The sequence below is a fragment of the Colius striatus genome, chromosome 5 (assembly GCF_028858725.1).
Source record: "Colius striatus isolate bColStr4 chromosome 5, bColStr4.1.hap1, whole genome shotgun sequence".
Lineage (NCBI taxonomy): Eukaryota > Metazoa > Chordata > Aves > Coliiformes > Coliidae > Colius > Colius striatus.
Window position 1 is genome coordinate 25373974 of NC_084763.1, and position 24998 is coordinate 25398971.

General features: G+C 40.3%; 1 protein-coding gene across 1 annotated transcript in view; it reads left to right on the forward strand.

Annotated features, from left to right (window-relative positions):
- The window catches only part of IGF2BP3 (insulin like growth factor 2 mRNA binding protein 3), a gene marked incomplete at its 5' end in the record, with an annotated part of 91960 nt that extends 68752 nt beyond the window's left edge, over positions 1-23208 (forward strand). The window contains 5 exons of the mRNA XM_061996545.1: positions 10885-11004; positions 15519-15593; positions 20091-20222; positions 21538-21651; positions 22872-23208. Of these exons, the coding sequence (XP_061852529.1) occupies positions 10885-11004; positions 15519-15593; positions 20091-20222; positions 21538-21651; positions 22872-22973 (543 nt within the window). The remainder of the gene's footprint in view (positions 1-10884; positions 11005-15518; positions 15594-20090; positions 20223-21537; positions 21652-22871) is intronic.
- Positions 23209-24998: the final 1790 nt, after the last annotated feature.

Genomic DNA, 24998 nt, shown 5'->3' on the forward strand with positions numbered 1-24998 from the left:
AAGATTTTTTTCCATCTCTGAGTTCAACTGTATACAGTCATACGATTAAATACACCTACCTGGCCTATCTACTGGGTTTAAACCAGTTACACTTTTCCTCTTAAAGTTGAAACTTTGCATATTTAATTGTATATCTGACTATTTCTTTTGTAGTCTCTAAGTGTGAAACTTGGCATCCCAAGTGTGTGGGGAAAGGAAGACTAACTTGTGGAGAGCTCATCCTGCCCTTGAATGTCCTGAAACAGTGGCAGAATTAATTCTGTCACACAGCAGATGTACTTGAACATATAGGAAGGTGAGAAGCAGATGGATTTCCTCTGCAAGGGGATTTCATGCCAGATGCTTTCCTGCATCTGTAGGGTCCTGTAAGAGACAGCTGAACTTCTGCTGTGTGAAAGCTAAGGTGAAGATTTGCTCCTGCACTCAGAGTACGACTGCTTTCTCTACTGGTCTTTTTGCAGAACTGTTGTAGCCTCTTCAAGCTCTACCTTCAAATACACTCTTTCTAAACTTTTCTTTCGCCTCCCAGCTCATTTTCAGCTGATGTGATAGGTATAGAGGCTTCTAGGAAGGAAAAAAAAGGTAATTTCCTACAGTAAATCAAACCAAGAAACTAAGCCACTTTTTCCTGATGCTAAAAGAAGTCTTGTACACCTAGGCTAATAGGTTGCTTTCCTTCATTCTTTTTGCCATCATTGAAGCTTTTTGTTGCAGATAAGGAATATGCCAATGGAAAATTTCCTTCTTAGAAGATGTTGTGGTCGAGAGATTCTTCCTTTTTTCTCCAGTAATTCTCTCAATAATAGTAAAGAAGATATCTTCTATATCACATAAATGTAAGAGAAGAAATAATCGTATTGTGCTTTTGGCAGGAAAGAAAAGTAATTTAAAATGAAAAATTGCTTCACTGAGGGCCTTCATTTGATGCCCTGAGCATAGATGAGACACAAGGAAGAGGAAAAACTGTCCCATGTTTGCAGGTACTTTGACTCTTACTTGCTGGACTTGGGCTCCTTTGGATGTCTGGATTTGATAGGATTAGCTCATGCAGTTGTTACTCTTAAACTATCCAGAGGTAGTAAAGTATGTACATCTATAACGCCTGTAGTTGTGAGTGGCTTTGCCTTGATTTGTCTAGTTTGTCAAGCAACAGATGATTTTGTAAGGAGCTGTTCTACAGCCAAAAGAGGATGTGGTTTTGGTGGGGCGAAGAAGGATGTGCCGGTGTTCTTACAAAATGGTTTTATATGAGTGAAATGAAAGCCATACATGCGTGCACACACAATCTTGTGGAGGGCACTTCTGGCCAACAGCATTGTCTAAAAAATGCACTACCAGTTAATTTGACTTTGTTTGAAGACTGTAACCTCGGTACCTTGAAAACACCTCTCCTGCTGCTTAGTTTTTAAAATTCATTAATGAAGCATTTTTGACAACTAAGAGATTTGTTCCACTGGCGCACAACGTCGTGGGATTATTCTACCCCATGGAGAAAGTCGTTGGTCCTCCCACTGCCTTGAAGTCTCCTGCTTCTACCATGCTGTGTTGGCAGGGACCCTTGTTTAGAGTAATCAGAAACTATTCTGCCTCGGGAGATGAACTGGCCCATAGGGAAGTAAAAATGCAGTTGGCACTGTATGATGTACAAAGATCTGGCAAGTTGACAGATGGTATTTTTTTTCCAGAGGTATTGAAGCCTCCAGTTGTTCTTAATAGCTCTTTTTACAGTTCTGAGGTTGTCATGATGCAAATACTATCACTCACTAACTAGTATTGTATACTTCTTAAAATAAATATGACTTCTTCCTCACTACAGGTTTGAATACTTGTAGTTCCTTGGAACAAGAGATAAGAATTTGTGTTGGTCTCCTATTCCTAGACACTTGTTGTGGGAAGATAAAATAGTTGATGTTCCCTTGAACGTCTCAGACTCTCAAGCTCTAAGAACCAGGCTCAGCATCTCCTGAATGTTAAACTAAACAGGAAATTCAATTTCTCAAGGTGCCAAATAATAGTTTGTTAGTAGTGTCCTATGCTCTTCCAGTACAGAAACAAAAATAGGTCAAGTTCTCATTCCAATGTAGCTTTCTCCAGCTCTGGCTTGTTTGTTTGTTATGATGGAAAAATAAGTGACCTTTCTGGGTTTTCACAACCTATTTTTCTTGCAGCTGCCAGGGAATCTGAGAGCAGTGTCCTTGTAAACCAGAGCTGATGATAAGTACCTGTATCTTTCAAACCAACAGATTTCATGGGCAATTTCTATGAGTTTGGAGTATCCACGTGGCTGTCATGACCATGATTTTTGAAGTGGAAGTATTTCTCTACATGAACACTTTTGGTGGTCATGCAGTGTTGCAGCACCAGATACCTGTGTTTGTTACTTGTGAATGACCAGCAAAATTCCTGCTTACGTAGTTTCACAATCTGTTCCATATGTTATTTTCTGCTTTTGGCTGTCCGTATGGCAGATGACTTTTTCTTTGGCATTTTGGCCAATCAGATTTTGCAAAAACAAAGTTCATGCCATGTTCAAAAATGTCAGACTTGTTCCTCCTTGTGAAATGCCTTATAGCCAGCCTGCCAGAAAATGTTCTTTCTCTGCTTCTATGACTTCTACTTCCTCATTCCTTGCTAGGTTTTCACGTTGGAAACACTAGACAGGAATGTACCTATCAGAAGTGATTTCTAGCAGTCTGAGGAGATCCCCATGGCTTGCCAGGTAGAAGATGACAGTGATGAAAAGTACCAATCTTGAGAGCCAAGAAGTGGAGTCAGTACAAAGTGAGATTATTTCAGTAGCGTCTCACTTAAGGCACTGACTGTTATGTAATAACCAGCTGTGTTTGAGTTTCAGATGTTGAAATGCAGCAGTCCCCAAATGGGAAACGCAGATAGGGATAATTGCTTCGAATTTTGAGCAAGAGCAGGGGCCCATGTCAGCCTCTTGCACACAGGGTTCCCACCCGCACAGTGTCCAGGACTACTGCAGGGGGTAGAAGTAGAGCTGCATGGCCTTGTGATGGGCTGATTGCTTCAGAAAGGGTCATGCTCTTGGTTCATCTGGTGACAAAAGTGTTTCTTATCATGCAGCAGTAGTGCTTCAGGATATGGATGAGACAATTCTGCTCTGAACACAGCAGCTTGCCATCCCAGAAACCCAGGAGGAAGAGGGAGGTGGTGTGATGAACCCCATATCACACTAGGAGAAAGTTGCTGCAAGTGTGATTTTGAAGCTGCTGTGAGGGCTTTCCTTGTCGTCTTTGGAACTCCTTCCCACCACTCCTGTCTCTGGCACCAGTCTGGAGTTCATGTGAAAATGAAGCCCTGTGTGGATGGTGGTTGTATGGTCTGTGCATGGGAAGATGAGTGGTGCTAGCTCTTGTCAGGCTGAATTCAATAGTGAAGGTATTACCTTCTGAGAGTACTGCCTTCTCAGGTAGTTAATATGGCAGGAGGTTTTAGACTTGCAGTATATGTTTAAATCTCTTCTAAATAAACCCAAAAAGCTCAGAGAGTGGTGGGAGCTCAGGCTTCAGTTCAACCTACCCTGGCAGTACTGCTTTAGCTGATAATACAAGATGATGACCAAAGAGGTATTTGCAAGGATGCTGTAAAACTGTGGATCGCGTTAGACCTATCTACCAAGACTTCAAATACTTCTTTCTTGATGAGTCTCTGTTTTCCAACAAAGGCTTAAATTTTTAGCAGTAATATTGGAAAAAAAATACACTAGGATTTCTTTCACTAATGTCAAAGGCTTTTTTTTTTTCTATTAATGCATTGAATCCAACTGGAATGTCTTCAAGGATAGTTAGCTTAATGTTGGTTTCCTGTGGCTGAATTTCTTATTACTGAACAAATAAGAGCATTTAGTATACCTGTAGGCCAGGATAATTCTTCACAGTGAATTGCAAAAACATTGTTTAAATTTTGGTGGCTTTGGGTCTGGTAGAAGATTTGAATGAGATGATACCTCACTTCCTGACAAAGGTGCTGAAGACCAAGTGAGTCGACTGTAAATCTGCCTGGCCTTGGTGATGGTGATTGTGGCAGTTGGGAAGAGAGGAGAATGACCAAAGAATTTTCACTTTTAATGTCATCATCTACTGGCTGTAATTTTTTGCTGTACTAAGTGAATTTGTTTATTACTGAAAAACAAAAAAACACCACTAACCCAGTAGGCTAGGTAGTAGCTAAATATTGACTGAGGTTGTTCCATGTAGTCTTAAAACAGTTTTAAATTATTTTCCCTTGCAGCTACAGAAACTGATGCTTGTTAGAAGTGGATAATATGACTTTGTGACTTAAAATGTCTTATCCTAAGGTAATTAATTTGCAAGACATTTAGAGTAAATGAGAACATGTACTGAAGATGCATAATGGGGTTAACCAGCAAAGATATCATTCTGCTTCTATTGATGTTGGATGCAAAATCTTTTTTACTTGAACAGGTACAATAAGGACTTACAACCTTATCTCAGATGTTGCCAGGGATTTACCAGCCACATACATTTGATGGAGTAAGAGGTCTATGGAGACACTTAAAAACGTGACTGGAAAAAAAAAATCATACTGTTGGCAGGCTTGCAGAAGACAGATTAATGCTTGTTAACATGAGTAGCATAAACAACAAACCTGTCCCCATACTAGCTCTGCGATGGGTGGAATCACATGCTCATACTGAGGAAGCCATGAACTTGACCTAGCAGCAGTATTAAAGGAAAGCAAGGGGGGAGGGGTTCATCTTGGATGAACTGAGGAGGCAAAACTCTTTTTTCTGTATGTTTATTTTGTTGTGGCTTTTTGTTTAAGTACCATTCCTCAAATACAATGTCTACTCTCCTAACTCTGGTGGTTTTTACCTACCACTATCTATCTCAAGAATCAGAGCTTTATTTTTATGAGTTGTCATCATTGCCTGGCCATGCTTTAGCTGACACAAGTGTGCGATGAGGGTGAATGCATTTCTGATGATCTATCAATAAGGGAAAAGCTCTCCTTCTGATTTTTGGGCAGTTAATAGGACTGATGCACCAGGCCTTGGCAGAAATGTATGTCTATCCTGAGGGTAACCGATTGGATTCTATGGATATTTCTAATTCTGCAAGCAAGAGTTTGCAGAAAGAAACGTGAATCTGCAAGTTTGGCTAGGAATTCTCAGCATCTAGCTCAGATGTGGAGCAGTAGCCCTTGTGCTGAAGGTAAAGGAGCAAGCTCGAGAGGTGCTGGAGAGAGTCCAGTGCAGGGCCACCAAGATGATCAGGGATATGGAACATCTTTCATATGAGGAAAGGCTGTGGGAACTGGGACCGTTTATAAATATTTAAACGGTGGGTGTCAGGAGGCTGGGACATCCCTTTTTTTCTATAGTATCTAGCAACAGGACAAGGGGTAATGGGATGAAGCTGGAACACAAAAAGTTCCACTTAAACATAGGAAAAAACTATTTCACTGTTCAGGTGAGGGAGCCCTGGCACAGGCTGCCCAGAGGGGTTGTGGAATCTCCTTCCTTGGAGGTCTTCAAAACCCGCCTGGACATGTTCCTATGCAGCCTGATCTATGTGAACTTGCTGGGGGGTTGGACTTAGATGATCTCTAAAGGTCCCTTCCAACCCCTACCATTCTATGACTCTATGAATATCTAAAGAAGGGGAAGTGCCTCACACCAGCTGAGGCTCTGGAAACTAAAAAATGAGTGCTCTGCTGGGTTGGTTTGCTAAGAGCAAGCACAGTGGGGATGATAGCAGAGATGCAGTTTTCCTGGGAAAATCTTCTACAGCAGTCTGTGGAGTCTGGTTGGCATGAAGGCGACCATCTGATGATACGTATAGTGCAGGAGCTCCTGATAAACCCAGTGTAATGGAGGAGCAGCCATGGATTACAGGATTTAGGAACAGATTAGGCTAGATCTTGGATAGAGGTGGTGGGGACTTAAAGTAATATAAACTGCAAAAAAAAATGAGTTGGTATAGGTGGTTAGGCTAGGGACAGATGGCTGGTGTTCAGAGACTTGCAGGAGGTATGAAAGGAGGTGTATCCAAGATGCTCCAGGAAAGAAACGGGCTACTCTGAAATATTAGAGCTACTAGTGTGCAGAAGCAGTTGCTTAGCTTCATCCAGTGAGGCAGATAGACTTACATCTCTGTGTTAGGTCACTATTTTCAATTGCAATTTAAATGAGCAAGCAGGAAAGTTGACGTATCAAGTTTTACATCTGTACTTTAGTTTTCTGAAAGAGTTAGTGTAGTCTGTACCACTACAGATACCCTTTGCTAACATCGTGAATATGTCTTTCTATTTAAACAAGTATAGTTTTCTGCTTGCTTTGGTTAATACATTTTTTCCATTCTCTGTTAAAAAATGATGAATAGTGTTTTTCTTATTTGCTTGATTAGTTTTTAACTTCTGATTTTCATCAAGCTATGTTTGGATGGAAATTGGAATCCAATTAATGAACAAAACCAGCATTTAAAATGGCCTTCATGAGTTAAATATGTTGGATGTAGAGGAAAATTCCTTATCAAGCCTGGTTTTGTGTTGAAAGCTTTTTTTTTTTTTTTGTGTAGAAATAAAGACATGTTATCAGCTGTTTATGAGCTGAATTAATCATTTCTGGTCATCACACTCTTCTGGAGTCTGTTTCTTAGAACTGCAAGTTTCTGAAACTTGGTTTCTGGAGATCTGTTTTGTGTGTTTTCCTCTCAATTCTGAGGAACTAAGTTCTCCATCTGAGTGAACATTAACTGTGTTCCCTGGCTACATGAGGCAGAAGCTTCACTCTCCCAAGCCACATTCCTCGTGTTGCCCCACTGCCCAGAAAAGCGTGCAGCTTGCTTTACATTGTTTGTATCTGTTCAGCGTTAAAGTGGACTAGTCCTGAGCCCATCCCACAAATATTGTGAGGGCAGAGGAAGGTAGTTTGTTCAACACAGATCTCTGAGTCAGTTAATCATGAATTAGAGTGAACATATGGACTGTAGATCTTGGAGAACTTAGATCTCTAAACTCTTTTTCACTCACATTTCTGTTGGTTCTGGAGCTGGGCTGATATTGAATGAAGTATTTTCTTCTAGGGAGAGAACATAAGGATTGGGAAAGAGGAGAAAATTGCACAGAATTCTCAATGTGCAAGAGACCTTACTGTTGTAAAAAATGAGTTAATGACTAATTCTATGACTTGACAAAGTTTACAACTTCAGTGGTGAATGCACACTGGTGTTTAGACTGAAAAGTATCTAAATTTGTACCTACTCCGTTAAGGCCCTGAAAATTATGAAGTAAAAAAGGGGAATTGCAGGATACTCTCTAGAGTCATTACAGACATATTTTCCAAGATATACATACACATATCTATTTTAGTTTTTAACTTTTAAGTATATGTTTAAACAAACTTGGCCTTGCTAAGAGAGTGAACATTGAAGCTCAGATTCCACGCAGTGGGAAATTAGTTCCCTAAATTTAGTATTTCTAACATATGTTTAAGATCTAGAAATCTATTTCAGATATAACTTATGCTAGAAGTTCCTGGAAAGCTCTGACTTATGCAGCATGGCGTGGAGAAGATTAAATTATGATTGGGTTTTTTTTTTCCATCCCAAGATCTGCAGAAGCATCTATAAGATTGATGGGTGCTGTAGTCACAGCGTTATGTTTTGATGTGGGTTTTTTTTGTAAAGGGTAGTCTTCCAGTAAATACAACAGCATTTTAAAATTATTGTGGGAAGGGAGGGGGATGGATAATAAACTGAACTTGGCATTATGGTAGGCTTTTGAAAGCCTTACCTAAACATGGCTTTTGCCAGAAGGAAAAGGAAAGAGTTGTTGGTTTCAATAGTCATGATGTGAAGCAAGTGAAACAATATGAGTTTTTGAGTGGTTAAAAATCAGTATGGATAAGGAAATGGACATAATTTCTTCCAATCCTGCCTGCTATTATACTGGATTTGAATTTGGTTATACATGTGGGTTAATGTGCTTCTGCAGACAAGAGCTGGAAAAATTACCGTGTATAAACAGTTTGATGTTGACAGATTCTTTACTGTTCCCTAATAAATATCTAATCCTAATGTATCAAAATTGAAGTTTGATGCTTAAAAAACCTTACTCGTTCACTTGATATTTTCCTAAAGGACTCACAAAAATAATTTAAGTTGAAATGTATCATCAAGTCAAAATTATGAGGAGGAATGGCAGCACAGCAGACAGTTGGAAAGACACGTGTACATCTTCTGTCTTTCACTGCCTTTGCTGCCCATGTTTCACGTTTAAGGGTGAGGCAGCAGAAAGGAATTTCAGTGGTGAATTGAATCTAGCCAAGGAAGTGGTTTGAAGTCAAGCTTTAGGAAGCTAAGGGGAAAAATGCTGCAGGCAGATGGGCAACAGAGGGAAGGCAGGAAATATCTGCAAACAAAAGTAATGAAGTTTGTTTCTATAGCAGAGGAATGTGTGTGGAGATGAGTTTAGGCAGAAGCTGTGTAAATTCCTGAAAACCAAGTCGTGTGTTTGGTTTCTAGTTGTATGAACTAGATGGAAAACTTGTGTGTGTTACCTCAAAGTTTAGCTGTAAGAGAGGCTGTAGTTGCATGTGGTAGGGAAAACTTTGGCAGTGGACTTTTGCAGGATCCTGGAGCACGTATGGACAGTTGAAGGCGAGGGTCAAGGAGATGAGGGAGTAAGATGTGGCTAAGCTGTCTGCACCTGGGTTGGAAAGATATTTTTCTCTACACCCAGTGCAGTTAGTATAGGTCCTTGCAACAAAACTAGAAAAAAACCCCAGATGCCTCATGAATTTGTATTCATTTTGATATGGTTTTCCAAAGCGGTGGTGAGATTAAGCGGTAGCATTTCCAAATTACTGGACATTGTGCTCAATTCACAATGAACATTTAGAAGGATTCACTATGAGTACACTCATGAGACATTTGTAATAACAGGAGGACAAAATGAGTAATCTTCTGGAAAGCTGCTTAACATCTATACTAAAATAACTGATATCTTTCAACACAAACATGTAGTTTTAGGGTGTAGTTTTGAGATGGCTTTAAATGGATCTGTAGGCAGATTAAGAGGGGTGTTCCCCCCTTTCCCTGTGCACTGACCCAATTGTTGTTTCTCCCTGCCTTGTTCCAGGTCTACTGCTTGTGTGGCTCAGGTTATTTGCATCAGGGACCTATTTGCCTGCTTTACAAATCAGCTGGGTCTGCAAGTCCTGCTGGCCACAAAGCACCCAGGGCATTAGGGAGGGGGCTGGGTAGTGGAGGGCTTCAACCTGTGCCCAGGGAAAATGTGGGCTTAAACCAGCTTAAACTGACTGTGAGTCCTGGTGCCTTGTAGGTGTGAAAACACAGGGTAAAATGTGGAACTGTTCACGATCACCTGAAGTGACTGGTAGAATGTATTTCTGTTCTTAATATGCTATTTTGGGGTTTCTCCACCTGGTACATGGAGCTGTGCCTGGAATTTGTTTCCCCTGAGGTTAGAATTGACTTATGTTTACCAAAACCGAAGTGGTAAAACTTAGAAACAAGCATTTTGTTTATTGTTGATGCACTGGGACTCTGCTTCTCCTTGAAAGAAGTTACTGGAAGTTAAAAATAAGTAGAGATAACCTTTTTTAGGATTGCAGCTGCTTTTTGCTGTGTTGCATATAGCATATCTTTATCTGAAAATATTCCAGAAAAAGCTGCTTGGCTGAGCTTCCATATGTGGATCTGTAACCCTACCAAAATATACAATTGTGCAAAGCTAAATGAGCATGGTTGGTCCCATGTGCTCTGCTCACTGGTGCTTGGTCTGATCTACATGGTGGGCAGCAGGAAAATGAGGATGAGGATGGCTGTGTTGTCTTCCAATACGTGGGCAGGAAAAGAGCTGGTTGGCTTTGTCTTAAGAATGAGCAAAACAGTTTTTGCAACAAGGGCTACTTAGAGGAGGAAATGCTTTAAAGGATGGGGGGCGGGGGGTCTCTTAAATACCTCCTAGTTCAAAGAAAGGCTTGTGTGAAATGCTTTTGAGAAGTAACCCTGACGTAAGTGGACGGATTAATGGTACTTGGCGGTGCTCCGTTAGTCCAAGCTGAGCTCTTCTGAGGCTGGTAAAATAGTTATGGCTTATTGTGGCATATGTAACCCTGTGGTTCAATCATCACTATGCAGCACGTAGAGAGAATCTCAAGTGTTATGTTGTGCTCTCCAGCTGAGATGTCTGTTACAAAGCGATAGGAAGCTGCAACGGTGCCTGATTATCCAGTGGATGCAATGTTAGGGGCTTCTCGCTTTTAAGAAGGCCTAATCTGGCGTTTAATTTAGTAGTCTGCTTGAGGCCTGCTGCCAAGGCTCCAACTGTTGCATAATGTTACACAGGAGGAATAGCTGGCACTTTTCAAGCTGGCTATCGTTCCAGATCACTCCCACACAAAGGAAATTGTAACATATATGTAACTCTGAGGCTTTTTGTGCCGCTCTCAATGCAACCTAAAATTAACAAAATAAGTAAGCAAACTAGACAGAGTTTGCCTGCTTAGGCCGCAGCCCCTCTGCTTGTAGCCGCCTCTTCTGCAGTGTCTTGCATGTGGAAGAGAGTCCAGGCAGTGACAGGTAAGAATGAAAGCCTCGCAAAGAAGCAACACCTCAAATGTTTTTTAACTCTAAGCATTAAAATTGCAAGGATTTTATAAGAGATGAAAGAATCCTCTTTTGGCTCAAACTATTTTTTTGTGTTCTGTGACTTTCATGATTCCCAGAAAAAGCCAGACCTTACTATTTAGACATTTCAGGGCACCATGAGATTTCCCCCTCATTTCCATGCATGCCTGTTCCGTACCCGTTTTCCTGTCAGTCTTATTCGTTCAAAAACATTCAATGCATATTTCCTTCTTCCCCACAGCAACAGCCCGAGTCTGAGACTGTTCATCTGTTCATCCCAGCCTTGGCAGTTGGAGCTATTATTGGCAAGCAGGGACAGCACATCAAACAACTTTCTCGATTTGCAGGCGCATCTATTAAGGTATTATTACACTGACTAACTTTCTGTCTGTTCTACATGACACTTTCAGCAAGTTTGTGCAAGCCATGTTATTGTGAATATCCTCCCCCACTCTGTGCTTAGAATGTGATGTGATAAATAGTACATTTGTTTATAAATCATCTTTTAATCTTCCTTGAGACAAGATAATTAGAAGCATGTTTTCAAACGTTCCTGAGGTGTGAAATATAAGCTGCAAAGAAAACTACTTTGGTGGCCTCAATTTCTTAGAAACAGACTTAAGTCTTAATGATGCAGTGCTTAAAGGCTTTCTTCTTGCTTTTGGTAAAGTGATAGTTGGTGAGGTAAATTGCCCTTCTAAAAACAGCAGCACAGGTGAAGTCTCCTACTGCTGTGGCTGCTCTTGGCCTGTTCTAGGTGGATCAGTCTGGGCTGTCAAGCTGGAGCATTCATATTTTAAAATAGTCCACATTCTTCAAGCCTCCTGGAGAGCAACTAACTGACTATCAGTCTGTTCTTTAACATCACGTTTACCTCAGCACCCTGCATTAACATCCAGCTATGTATGTGGTGACTGCCTCAATGTAACTAAGAACATGCAGAGGCTGACCTCATGGAAGCTTAAGTTCGAATTTTAGACAATTTGGTGAAATTCTCCTTGGCTGTGTATAGATATTAGTGCCAGTTGCAGTTGTGAAAAGCCCTTGGGTTTCTGCTACTAATGCCACTGTAACCACAAATATCTTTTATTGATGCCTGAGCTTTTTTTCTTGTGACTAGCCGGTTCTGCTGTTCTGTGCTGTAAAGATGACTTGGATTAAAAGAAAAAAGTAAAAAAACCCCAAACCAAACACAACAAAAAAACCCCAAGCTCCACCCTCAAAATTCTTAAAAACCCCACCAAAAGACCCTTCCCCAACTCTCCTCAAACAACGACGACACCAAAAACCAAACAAAAGAAATACCCACACAAATCCCTACAGTGTGTAGCTTTGTTATGTGTTATTAGATGAACATTTTCCTGCACAGATGAAGCAAACATTTTCTTCTTATCTCTTTTTTGCTCAGGAGGTGTAGCCTATTTAGCAAGTGCCATGGCAGGGATGTGCCAAAGGTCAGGGCAGAGGGGCAGGAGCTGGCTATGCTGAGTTGAAGCCAGCAAGGCTGGGCTTAACTTTAGAAGGTGTTCATCAAAGTGTGCAGAGCAAAATAACTGGGGAACCCTGATGAATGAGTCTTGTGTGTGGTTTGCTGAATGCTGATCAATTTACTGGCCAGTCAAACAACTGGCACACTGCCCAATCCCATCCATTATTGAGCAGTATATGAAATAGTTGTTTATACTACCCAGATGGTTTAAGTTAGTAGAGCACTAATAATCAGATTTTAGAGGAAAAACTGGAATGGAAGAAAGTGAGAGGTGTTGATTTTTCTATATCAAACCTCTCTTGCATGGAGGTGTCATGTACCCACATTTCTTTCTTTTTTCTCTGCATTCCTGTAGTTTGTATCTAAATATTAAGTGATATATGGAAGCTACTGCTATGTGGAGAGAGAAATGTGAAAATAACCTTGGACATCCAAGAACCCGTCCAAACTAGTTCTTTAGTTGGTCCTTGGAAAGCAGTTTAGTAGAAAGGGAGTTTCCCACTTTTCTCATGCATTTGGCAGGTTTCCTCTATTGGCTGGCACCTCTCTACCGAATGCATGTAACATACTTGTATTGACTGAAGTTCAGTTAAAAGTTTGCTAAAGCTCTGGTCTTTTGTTTCTTCAGTGAGAATAAAGTAAAGGGGATTTTTTTTTTTTGTAGAAATAGGATTAAGTCTTAACAGAACTATACATATACCGAGTGTGCTTTCTAAACACAGGGAAGCTGAATGCACACTTACCAAGTAAAATAAAATGTAACTTCACCTCTAATCTGACAGAACAGTACAGAACAGCACACTTGCTTCTGGGTGAAACTGCTAAATATGACATTTAGTAGTAACATTCAAAACTTCTGAAGTTCTCTCAAATTGACCACCTGCCCTATACCATAACTTCTGAGCAAAATAAGTTGTGAACCATCCAAGAATCTACTTACAGCTAAGAGTCCGATGGAGTGCTGCCTGAGTAACTTGCCCAGCTGTAGTAATGATAGAAAAGAGGGCTTGAGGGAGGCTTTGTCACTCTCTATAACTACCTGGAAGGAAGTTGTAGCAAGGTTTGGTTTGGTCTGTTCTCCTTAGTAACAAGCAATAGAACAAGAGGAAATGGCCTCAAGTTGCACCAGAGAAGGTTCAGGCTGGATATGAGGAGGAATTTCTTTACTGGAAGGGTTATCAGGCATTGGAACAGGCTGCTCAGGGAGGCAGTGGAGGCATCATCCCTAGAAGTGTTTAAGAGATGGTTGGATGTTGCACTTAGGGAAATGGTCTAGTGGCTGATAGGGCTGGGATAAAGGCTGAACTTGACAGTCTTAAAGGTCTCTTCCAGCTGAAACAATTCTATGATTCTAAAGAGATCTTTGTGCATGACACTTAAAACTTGTTTTGAGTTGTGCTGTAAATTTACAGATGAAAATGATTTACATCACCGTGCATCTTTGTGTTCTTTCTGAGCTGCTTAGATCTGATGAAACTTGTTAGCCATGAAGTTAGACTAAATAAACTGCAAGTACATAGAGTGTCCAGTCTGTCACTTCAGAGGCTGTTGATGAGTTCAGTTTGTGCCTCTGTGCTGGAGGTCATTGCTTGGTAATGCAGGCTTGGTGTGGGGCTCCAGTAGTCTGAACTATACAGCAAAGGAGCCAGGCAGAGATTTCTGGGCTGTCTGCTGCCCACTCTGTATGATAGTGCTGGGACCTGTTGGAAACCATTGACATCATCTTAGTTAGATGTTATAAATTACTCCCAGAGTAGCCCTTTCTGTCTCTGAAGGAATTGGAACGAGCATTATAGGTGTTGGGAGAACAAAGTTGTCAGCTTGTAACTTGGCATATGGAAGACCAGTTTTCCAGGTAGGAATATAAAGCTATTTCTCTCAGAAGTTAAAAATTCACCACTTGGATACTATTTGTATGTATGTAACTTCTTCCAAAGGCAGACAGACAAAAGACTGAAGTCTCTTAGGTTGCCCCTTCAGACATTGAAATGTTATTTTGTACATGTTTTCTTCACAGCTCTCAGTTTTACTCCAACTGCTGAGAACAGGCCATCCTGAGATAAAAGCAGGGCAAGAAATGTCCCAGAACATTTAAACGTGTGTAAGGTGTAACAAAGGCTAGAGGGACAACCTGTTTCCTAAAATTTCAATCAAGGTGCTGGTGTTCACTAAGAAAACATCAGATGACTGAGAGACAAAGTATAAAGTCCATTTTACATGAATGGCAATTACCAGGTTGAGCTCTGTTCAGTCAACGGCCTCCGAATGTGCCTTGAAATGTTGCCCCTTGTGTGTCCAATGAATGAATGGATTTAGTCTGTGCTTGGCCCTGCCACAATACCACGTCATATAAACATCTTGCTGTAAAATGAACGTGTATCTTTAGATATAGCTGGTTGGAATGCAGAAATTGTATGAAAAAGAAATACGCAAACCGGACAACTAGTATGTAATGTCTTCCCCAACTTAGGGTACAATATGAATAATTACATAAAGTTTGGTTAGCAAAATTCTTTAGTGAAAATAATGCATGGTGACTGGTAATTTGTCTGAAATAAATTACAGCTGTTAAATATGAATAACATCCCTATGCCAACAGGGAAGATGAAATCCTGTAGTGTTTAATATATTGCCCATTCAACAGTGACTATGTAATACTAGATGGAACAATGGAAATGTCAGTTGTGATAAACAAAAGATTCATCCAGAATCAGAGACTAGTTTGAATTATTTAATGCCACTGGAGTCTGAGAACAACATCCACAGAAATCTTACTTTTGTGGTGACATGAACTGCTAAAGACCCTACAGGCGTCTCTGTCTCAGCTCTGGTGGAGCTTAATTTTTATTTGGGTCACACAAATAAATGTCTGTAGATACAAACCCTTGGAAACTCCCAACTCATTGTCCAGTCTAGAGGAATGTTTTGGATCTGATTAGTTACAAGAGTAAAATCATTTTTCTGTTGTCAGAGGGACAGAGGCAAACTTTTGCTAATGAGCAAAACTTGTAAGACTATTAAAGTTAGCGGGTAGGGATGAGAATCTTGGTCTATTAACCAACTTCTCTTTTTGAAGGCCACATGTCTTACATCACTCATAGCCACATGAAAATGGCTTGTGGGATTTTGCCATATGTGGATGAGTAGCTATGCCTTTAATTTTCAAAAGTAAATTTGCTTATGGTTTAGCCAATTTCTCCATATTTCGTTATAGCTAATTAGTGCACTTTAAAGGGAACAAGCTTGTCATGACTGAAGTGTAATGCTGCTGCTATAACGAATAATTTTTCACTCTTGAACAGAATGTGAGACTGAAACAGAGAGGAGGTGGTTTTAAACTATTCTTTCAAAAGACAACTACCAAAAGCTATGTTTATCCATTCCAGATTGCCCCTGCTGAAGGACCAGATGCCAAGCTGAGAATGGTTATCATCACTGGACCTCCAGAAGCTCAGTTCAAGGTACAACATAGAAAAACTTGTCAGTCTGTAGTGGCCTTTGGACTGTAAAAGACAATGCTGAAAACAAAACACTTGGAACAAAGCACTATTTTATTCATAATTTTTGCAAACACTTGATTTTTGCTTTGCTTTTGCTGAAAGGTATGATGTGAATGAGTAATACACTACTATTTCAGGCCACATTCTGGTCACCTGAAAACCTGTGTGAGCTTCATGGGAGTTAAAATCAAGTCTAGCATGAAAATATGGCCACATTAGGTTACTAACTTTCCCTTTTATTTACAAGCACAATAGTTCAGTCTTTCTAGACTGTCTTTATATATGCAACAGTTTGGTGTATTTAATTGAAATAACAAAGCTGATGAGAGGCTTGAGTCTTCCCAGGTTACTGTTGAGTGACAAATGGAAAATGTTTTTTGGGTAGCTCTACAGAGTGTATGCAAAATTTCTATTTGTATTACAACTACAAGAAGATACCCGATTATTCCATTTGTGTTGAAATTGAGTTCTGGACTGTCCTGCCTTAAGTGCCAAGGGATAAATCCAGTTACCTCAAAAGGAGTTAACCACATTGGGAGTGATGCAGATAGCTCATTGCAGCAGCCTGGCCTTATCACAGATGAGGCCCAGAGCCAGTAAAAAGTCACTTGAGAGTTCATGTCCTGGCATTGTTCTCTTGCCTGTTCTGGTTTCAGTCTTTGTATTTTTGCTCCAGGGCATCTTACAAGAAAGAGATGCACAAACTTCAAGCACATCTAGAATCAGTCTCATTAGTGCCTTTAGGAGTTTTGGAGAAGTATCAGGGCAGGTATTTTGCAGGGGTAATAGCAAACTAGATGCATTTGGGATTATTGCTCAGTTGCCATATACATTTGAAAAGTTGTTGAAGGCAAAGCATAATTTAGAAGCTCTGCCTCCTTGAGGTTTTCTTGGTAGTCTTGGCCATATGGCATATTCCATGTATGGAATGCTCTTGTGATCTGGGATCAGCACAAGGTCAGATTCTGGCTACTTTTTCCTTCCATCAGATATCAATGAACTTACCCTCAAGCAGTAGCCAGCTGAAGTATATTTGGGTGTTCCTTATCCTGACTTTTCATGTATGCAAAGGCTTATTGGCAGGCTTCCTCTGTAAGACAGACTTAAATTCCAGTGAGTTCTTCTGCCAGCTCTTCTCCCCAGCCTGGATCATGCAAGGAGGAAAGTCTCCCTTTTCTGTACACCACATGTCGGTTAAAAACACATCAATCAGTTACTTTTTTACACTTGGGCTTCTGCTTCCCAAGAAGGATCAATGTAGTAGCACAGCTGATGCTCCTGAGCATGCTAGTCTTGTGAAGGAGAGGGGTTATTTATTGGAGCTTGCCTCATTCAGCTCCAGTTCTTGGGATCTTTTATTACTCTCAGCAGTGCCTTGTTGAGAGTCAGAGGGAGTTCAATCCTCTCTTTTATCACCACTGTTAACCTGAAGCATACCTTACATCAGAGCCAACCTTCATTAATGCTGTCCTTAAGTTCAGTTTAAGAAGGGTCTTCTTTAAGTATAGGCTGTTGCTTGTTAGGCATAAAGAATGTAAACTGGATGTATATCAACTTGAAGAGGAAATAGTTGCTACTCAGATGAGTAACCAGCTCTCAGGCAGCGTCATCCCCAAACCTTTGAGTTCGGCATCCTTTTCTTGTATTCTACTGGATTGTATTCTGTCTGTTATTCATGTCCATAGCTGTAGTAGCTGCATAGCTGTAGTAGCTGCATCCCTTTCTTCTTCAGCTGTAGTAGTGTGAGGATATTGTGGTACACAGGGCTATTTATTAGCCAGGCAACAGGAAGAAAAGATGTCACTGTTTACAGCCTCTATTGCAGTGCTCCCCTAGAGTTTAGGCCTACTTGTGCCACCAATATTCAAAGATGATCATGTTGCCTTGGACTTGGGACATGTGTGAGCAAGGTGGAATCCAGTGTGGTTAACATTTCAGCCACAGTTTTACTGTGAAGGATCCGCAGCCTGTTAAACTGTTTCTTTTCCTTAGAGACTTTTTTTTCCAGAGCTGAAAGCTTTGGAATGTTGGAAGTACATCTACTATCTCTTTAAAAGTCAACATCCCACCTTCCTTTACAATTCAGCAGTAATGCATACTTTTGTCCCACAATATCTCTCCCTGATTCCTGCGGTCTGTGCAGGTTATCGAGGTGGAAGGAGTGGGACAAGGTGGCGATGATGACCATGCAGGCTGACCCCACAGTCAAAGAAAAGAGTAAGGGAGGAGGAGTGCCAGACTGGAGACTCCCCTGCAATCTGCAGCAAGAATGCAGGCTGTCCTTCTGCAACCCAATGAGAGCAATGGTGGGACTGATAATCACCAGCAGCTCCAGGAGGAGCCTATGCCAGGGAGAGGGAGTGAGCACAGTGAAGAGGGGACGATTGTCCCTGGACAGGCAGGAGACTGTGTGAAGAGGTGGCCATGGCACAGGCCGTGCTGGAGAGCCCGCGGGTCCCAGAGACCCACACAGGAGGCGGAGAGGAGCTGCAGCCCTTGAGTTGAACACATGTCGGAGAGACCTGGATAGGGCTGCCAGCCTCTGAGGGACCCTGTGCTCGAGCAGGGAGGAGCAATGAGGAGTCTGTCTGCCTTGAGGAGAGAGATAAGTGGCAGGAGCCATTGGGAATAAACTGACTGAAACCTCCATTCCCTGCCCCCCCTGAAGCTATTCAGTGGAGGAAGAGGTAAACAACCAGGATCAGGGCTCTGAGCCAAGGAAGAGGGGACAGGTGGAAGAGGAGAAGGTGGTCTCAAGGGGCTGGTTGTGCTCTTCATCATTGTACCACTCTGTGTTTGTTTTGGTATGGTTTTGGTGGCTGTTGGGTTAAATTAACTTTTGTTCACTTTGAGCAGTCCCATCCGTTTTGGCCAGGACTGTAAGTGGTGAGTGAGCTCTCTGTCCTTAGAGGGTTCCAAAGGCCTTTAGTTACTTTTCTCTTCCGCATCCTGCTGGGAGGGGGAGGAATGAGCGAGTGGCTGATCATGGTTCCTTGTTCCTGGCTGCACCTAAACCAGAACAATCTACTCTTGGCAAACCCTTTTGAAATGTTTTCCTGGATCAGGAACCTCTGATTCTAGGGCTGTTGAAGGTGCTGGAACATGGTAGTTGTCCTGAGGTGTTCATATAGCTTTTTCATGTAGTCTTTTGTCTCATTTGCAAGACTATAGCTTTTATCCTCTGACAGAGTCCCATGACCTGCAGTATCCCACCTAGGTCAATGCCATGCACTACAGATTTTTCCAATACTTTTCAGGTGGAGTCTGATTTACCCACAATACTGAGTATTTTCAGCTCCAAGGTCATAAGATGCCTTTCATCTTACCCATTCTAGAGTAGCATGAACTTTGATACGAGTTAGGAATAAAACAAACTGCCACAACTTAAAATGATTGCATGATGTTATAATTTTTTTTGACTTCTCATATTCCCTTGCAGTGGTGGGCTGTAGGATGCTTGGATTTAGCATTCATGCAGTGACAGGGCTGGTGAGTGAGATTTAAAGAAGGTGATAAAGAATATAAATTGGAAAGGCTTTGTGGTCCTAGGTTTATGGTCTTTACAGAGCATCTCTCTTTCCAGCATTGCAATAGAAATGCTCTTCTCTAGAAGATGCAGAGTAGAAGATCTGGTTACTATTTCTGAGGAATTCACTGATGAACAGCAGGGAAGAAGGAAATAAATGTGTTTAAACATCAGCAAGATTAATGAGCATAGTCTCAGTGGACAATTTTCTTGCTACCCAGCATTTGCGTGTTCCCCAGAAAAGGGAACTCTACTGCTCAGTGTTATACTGTTCCCATGGTGCTATTTAGATCTAGTCAGTTTGATTTTTACTTTAGAAAATGGAGCAAGCTCAGATTTATTTATTTTTAAATAATGTTACAGTGATTGTAAAAGTAAGCTCTTTGCTCTAATTGGAGTCTCTGGCCCATGACTTATTTGCAGGGGGAGGAGGCTGTGGTGTTTTTGGTGATGTGTGTATGCTTTTTTTGGTCTGTGGTTTGGTGTTTTGTTTCGGTTTTGTTTGGTTGTTTTTTTGTGTGGTTGTTTTTTTTTTTTGTTTAGCATCCTTAAAAGCATGGGTTTCTGAACCAATTAACTGTGTTCCGTGCTTCTGGGTGTAATAAAAAACCACTTCAGCCAGACAGTTCTTCTCTACACCAGTCTTTACCTCTACAGAGATACACCAGTTTCTTTTAAAAGTAATATTTCTACTGAAAAGCAAAACAATAGCGATCTCTCTTAATTTGCTGGTTTGTCACACAATTTTTCAAGTAGGACAGTGGTGTTTCCTAGTTTGGTGCAAAGACTACTTTTAGAAAAAAGAGTTATTGTATGTACTAGGGCAAATTCTCTGTCAGGGTTGCGTGCTGAGAATTCTCCTTTCTGTGGAATTTCTTGAAGTTAACTAGATTTTGGTAAGTACATTCTTTAACTGAAAGTATTTTTGGCAGGCTCAGGGGAGAATCTATGGAAAACTTAAAGAAGAAAATTTCTTTGGACCTAAAGAAGAAGTAAAACTTGAAGCTCATATAAAAGTGCCATCCTATGCTGCTGGTAGAGTTATTGGTAAAGGAGGCAAAACAGTAAGTAACTGAAATTAAAATTTTTATTGTTCAGTTATGTTTCTTATTTCAGTATTAAATATTTAGCTAAGTTAATAGCTAATCCTTTGAAGTTACATTAAAACAGGTACTATTTTCTTAGCTGTACTTGTTAAGCTTTCCCTTCTTCTGGCATGGAGGCAGGAGAAGCTAGTCTCATAGAATGATTTATTTCATTTTGAAAAGTAGTAACAAAAAGCAGTAGTCCCAGTCAGATCTACAGGGTTTTTATGAATAGAAGGTAGTTCTTCCATTTGGAATAAATATGTTCCCACTCAAGACCTACTTTTGTGAACCATAACTTCTGCCAGACTTTGAAAAAAGGTTTCACCGATTTTACTGAATTAAAAGTAAATCCAGTGTGTCCAAAGATAGCATTTCTGTCCCAAATTGAGTGAAAGCATAATTTCTAAAGAAGTGGTAGGAAATTAAGAAATGTTCAGACCTCACTATTACCAAAAAAAAAAAAATCTTCAGTGACATTTCTTAGGCTCAGTTTGTTGCATAAAATAACATCACTGAGACTTTTTCAGTCCTGAAAAGGTGCTGGTACTCTAGGATTTTCATATGGTGGTTAGTTATCAGCTACCTGATAATTGCAAAGAAAATGGTTCAGACTTGGATCTTCATCCTTGAGTGTAATGGGGTCTTGAAGTTAAGTGTCATGAGGAAATGTGGCCTCTTTCATTACTAGCAGTGGTAAGGGGTTTAAGGACAAATATCTCTGAAAAGTTGTTCATCTAAAATATTTTTATTAAATAGTGCTATGCTTTTCTAAAATAAAATAAGCATAAATGGTGCAAAGACTTAAACCTTACCTCTACTTAACACTATGGAAGCTGACAGGCCAGTGAAGATAATTTACAAGCTTCTCACTGTTCTGAAGTTCTTAATCTTATTGAGATTTTTCCAAGGAAGAATGTATAAATACTTGGACATTTTTTTTCTTCCTTACATTATACTTTGTATGAGTTTTCTGACCTTAAACTTGTCAACTCAACTATAAACACAGTGGCATCTATTTGCTTTTTTCAAGTCATGTATTTAACACCTTCTGTGTGTTGTACTTGGTCTTGAAAACACTTCTACAAAGTAGAGAACTTGGTGCTAATTTATGTTAGAGACACAAGAGGCTCATCTAGCAGAGTGCACACTGCTGCATAAAGACACGTTCTGTTAGCAAGTTTATTTTTACAAAACTTAGAGGATGATGTTTCAGTGGTCAGCAGTGTCTTTGAGGCTTGGTGGTAGTGGGATATTTGTTTAAGATTTTCTAACTTCTACTATCTATTTATAGGTAAATGAGCTTCAAAACTTGACAAGTGCAGAAGTTGTAGTCCCTCGTGATCAGACACCTGATGAAAATGATCAGGTGGTTGTGAAAATAACTGGTCACTTCTATGCATGCCAGGTAGGGTGACTGCAATTAATTTTTGTGTTGCCTTGTTATTTCCATGGTCTATCTTTTATATCCATATGAGGAGTCAAGGGACAGAAGACTTTCAGAATACAAAATGCTCTGTTTGCCAGGATCTTCTAGTTGTCTTCCTTATGGCTGTGAGACCTTTTTTTTCTATGGTATCTAGTGACAGGACAAGGGGTAATGGAAAGAAGCTGGAACGCAAAAAGTTCCATTTAAATGTAAGAAAAAAACCTTCTTTACTGTGACAGTGAGGGAGCCCTGGCACAGGCTGCCCAGGGAGGGTGTGGAGTTTCCTTCTCTGGAGGTCTTCAAAACTGACCTGGGCATGTTCCTGTGTGACCTGATCTAGGTGGACCTGCTTTGGCAGGAGCCTTGGACTAGATGATCTTTAAGGGTCCCTTCCAACCCCTACCATTCTGATTCTATGATTGCACTGTTACATATGTAAAATGATCTCCTTAAATTCTTCTGTTGATAAATGTAGGCTCTGGCACTGCTAAAACTTTCAAAGCAAAAGACGGAAGATGTTACTAGACTGAAATTCAAATGGAAGGGAGATACAAGCCATCTCATAATACCTGGCAAGAACTGCACCTATATATCCAATTTGTCCACATTGTCCAGTCTAATTTTAATATAAAGAAAAGAATAACAAGATCCCTTCCTCCACTTAAGTCTTAGTTCAGACCAATTCTTTCTGATATTTTACTGCAAGTGACTTGTAGTTCAGAAAGGAGATGGGAGAGCTTGGTATGCCCTGCAAGTCCAACTTTCTGGATTCCCTGGTGTGTAAAAAAAGAAAATAAAACAAAAACCAAACAAAAAAACTAACCAAAACAAAAAACCTCCAACTGTCTACTCTGTTGAAACAGTATTTCTTCTACAACATTCATTTTACTCCTCTACTAAAGTAGCCTGTAGCTTCAATAATCTTAACGTTGGCAGTGGTCTTCCTGGGCTCATGCTTTCTATATAAAAGTTGTGAAAACTGCGTGAGGAGTTCTAGGAAGGTGGAAAAAGAAGAAAAATTTAAAGTTGTACATCATGACTAACCTAAGTTCATTTTGACTAAGGAGTATTCTTGTCAGTATTAGGAATTTAGTTATTCCAGATTTTTCTGAACCCCAGTAGCATCTCTGTTTGTTTGTAAACAGCAGCCACCGCAACATGGCATCATGCTGGGTTGTTTCTTCTTCTGTCTCCTTCAGCTTGCTCAGAGAAAAATTCAGGAAATACTGGCTCAGGTAAGAAGGCAGCAGCAACAGCAAAAAACATTGCAAAGCGGACAGCCTCAGCCAAGACGAAAATAAAGGTTTAGGAAATGGCCCATCAGAGACAGATGCCAGACCAAAGACAGACTGTGCGACAGAGAGACGGGTGGTGAGCACCTGTTGAAGTTATATGCAGAAGATCCACCAAGCCAATCACCTGTTCGAGGACCAGGCAACCGTTGAATGCTGTCTCTGAGAATGTATTCTTTAGGCTCTCTCAAACTTTTGAAACCCAGCTTTAAAATAAGGACCCCTTCACTTCCCTTTTGTTCTATTCTCACAATTTAACATAAACTCGTTAGTCTTTTTTATTGTTCTTATTATTCCCCAACAATTTTAGAACTTGGTTTAATGAAGCTTTCTCTTCTGAGTTCACTGGTTTAAAAAAAAAAAAAAAAGATAAAAAAACCAACCAAAAAAAAAAAAAAAAAGAAAAGGCATTGCTCTTACAGGTCCAGTTGTAAAAGAAGAAACACATCTGGAGGGTGGGATTGCGGGTGGGCTTAGGGTTAGAGCAAAGGTATTGACAAGAATATAAGTGTTAGTCCCAATGTTGAAACAAGTGGCATTTTTTAAAAAGAATTTGGTTGCATTTTTACATAACACTGCCATGAATAACCTAAGGGAAGTGTTGAATGGTGTTGGCCAGGGCATAAAAAGATAAATATGCATTTTACTAAACTACCTCAGGCATTTAGTACCTCAATGAGAAATTGTTCCTTTTTTGCTTTTTTTTGGTATTTTGTATACTTTATAAAGCTAATAGTTCTTGAGCATTTTATTTTTTTAAAAAAAATTAAAATTTGATCAGCCACCAGCCAGGAGTACTACAGACTTATCGGGGAAAAACTATAGTAGAGCACTTCTAGCTGCTGGCTGATGGGAGTAAGGTGGGTAATAAAACAGCCTCAGATTTCCTGAGGGCTTCAACACCATCATTTGTTTAAAAAAAAAAAATTCAGTGAATGTTCAAAAGATAGCGAATGATGCCAACATTCTGATAGCAGCAATGCCGTTTAGTTTTCTTTTAAGATGGGATGAAAAAGTTTGTGACGGTACTTTTTTGGGAACAGGACAAGGAAGTGATGGCAAGAGGCTGGGGTCGGGGGAAAAAAAATTAGAAGGCTGCAAGAGGCTGAATTTTTTTTTGTGCTACTTGATTGAATGCATGAACCCTTTGTGCCTTTGACCATCACTACCTAATAATGCTACATTTAACCATTTGCAGCCCATTTGGACTTTGCCATTTTGTTCAAAGAGCAAGCTTCATCTTCAGTTTGATAGAACACTTGATCTGCTAGAGTGTATTTGAGGCCACGAGGGTCTCTGCCGTCTGCAGATCACATCATACTGCTTTCAGTTACCACGATGGGGGAAGGTCAAACAGTGTTTGATCACGTTGAAATACAATGAAAGGCTAAGTTTACATATCCAGCCGCTGTTATGGGCCACACTAAGCCACTTTGAAGGTTGCATATTATAAGAAAAAACAAAACAACCTCTCTAGCCTGGCTTATAATAGATGCAGCAGGATTTATGCACGTTCTGCACCCAACCATTAGAGAAGAAAAAAAAAAAGTCGAAAGGCAGGGATAACGGGAAAGTTACCAAATTTTTGAATTTCCGAATGTAATTTGAATGATGATTGTGGTAATAGTGACACATTCAAGTTTCTACAATAAACTTCAGTCTACCTCAGTTTAAGAAAAAAGAAAAATGTGGCAACACATGGTGCATAAAGACTGCTGTGTGTGTGTGAGCGCGTGCGCGCCTGTATGTGTGTGGTCGACAGAGCCATGCTATTACCTCTGAACCTTTTTTGTGATGTTTTTTGTGCATGAGATGATCAGAATCACCATGCTGCACTGATTTGAGGGGCACAACGAGCAAAAACATTTGTTTCATCATTTTGTTATCTACCTCTTAGGTTCATGTTGAAATAGAGGCATTACTACATAGACTAGATAATTTTCCCAAAGATCATTGTTGTACAGATTAGATAATTTTGAAAATGGTCTGAAGTGTTTTTCCTGCATCTCTTCTTTACTAATTGGTTTTAAAACC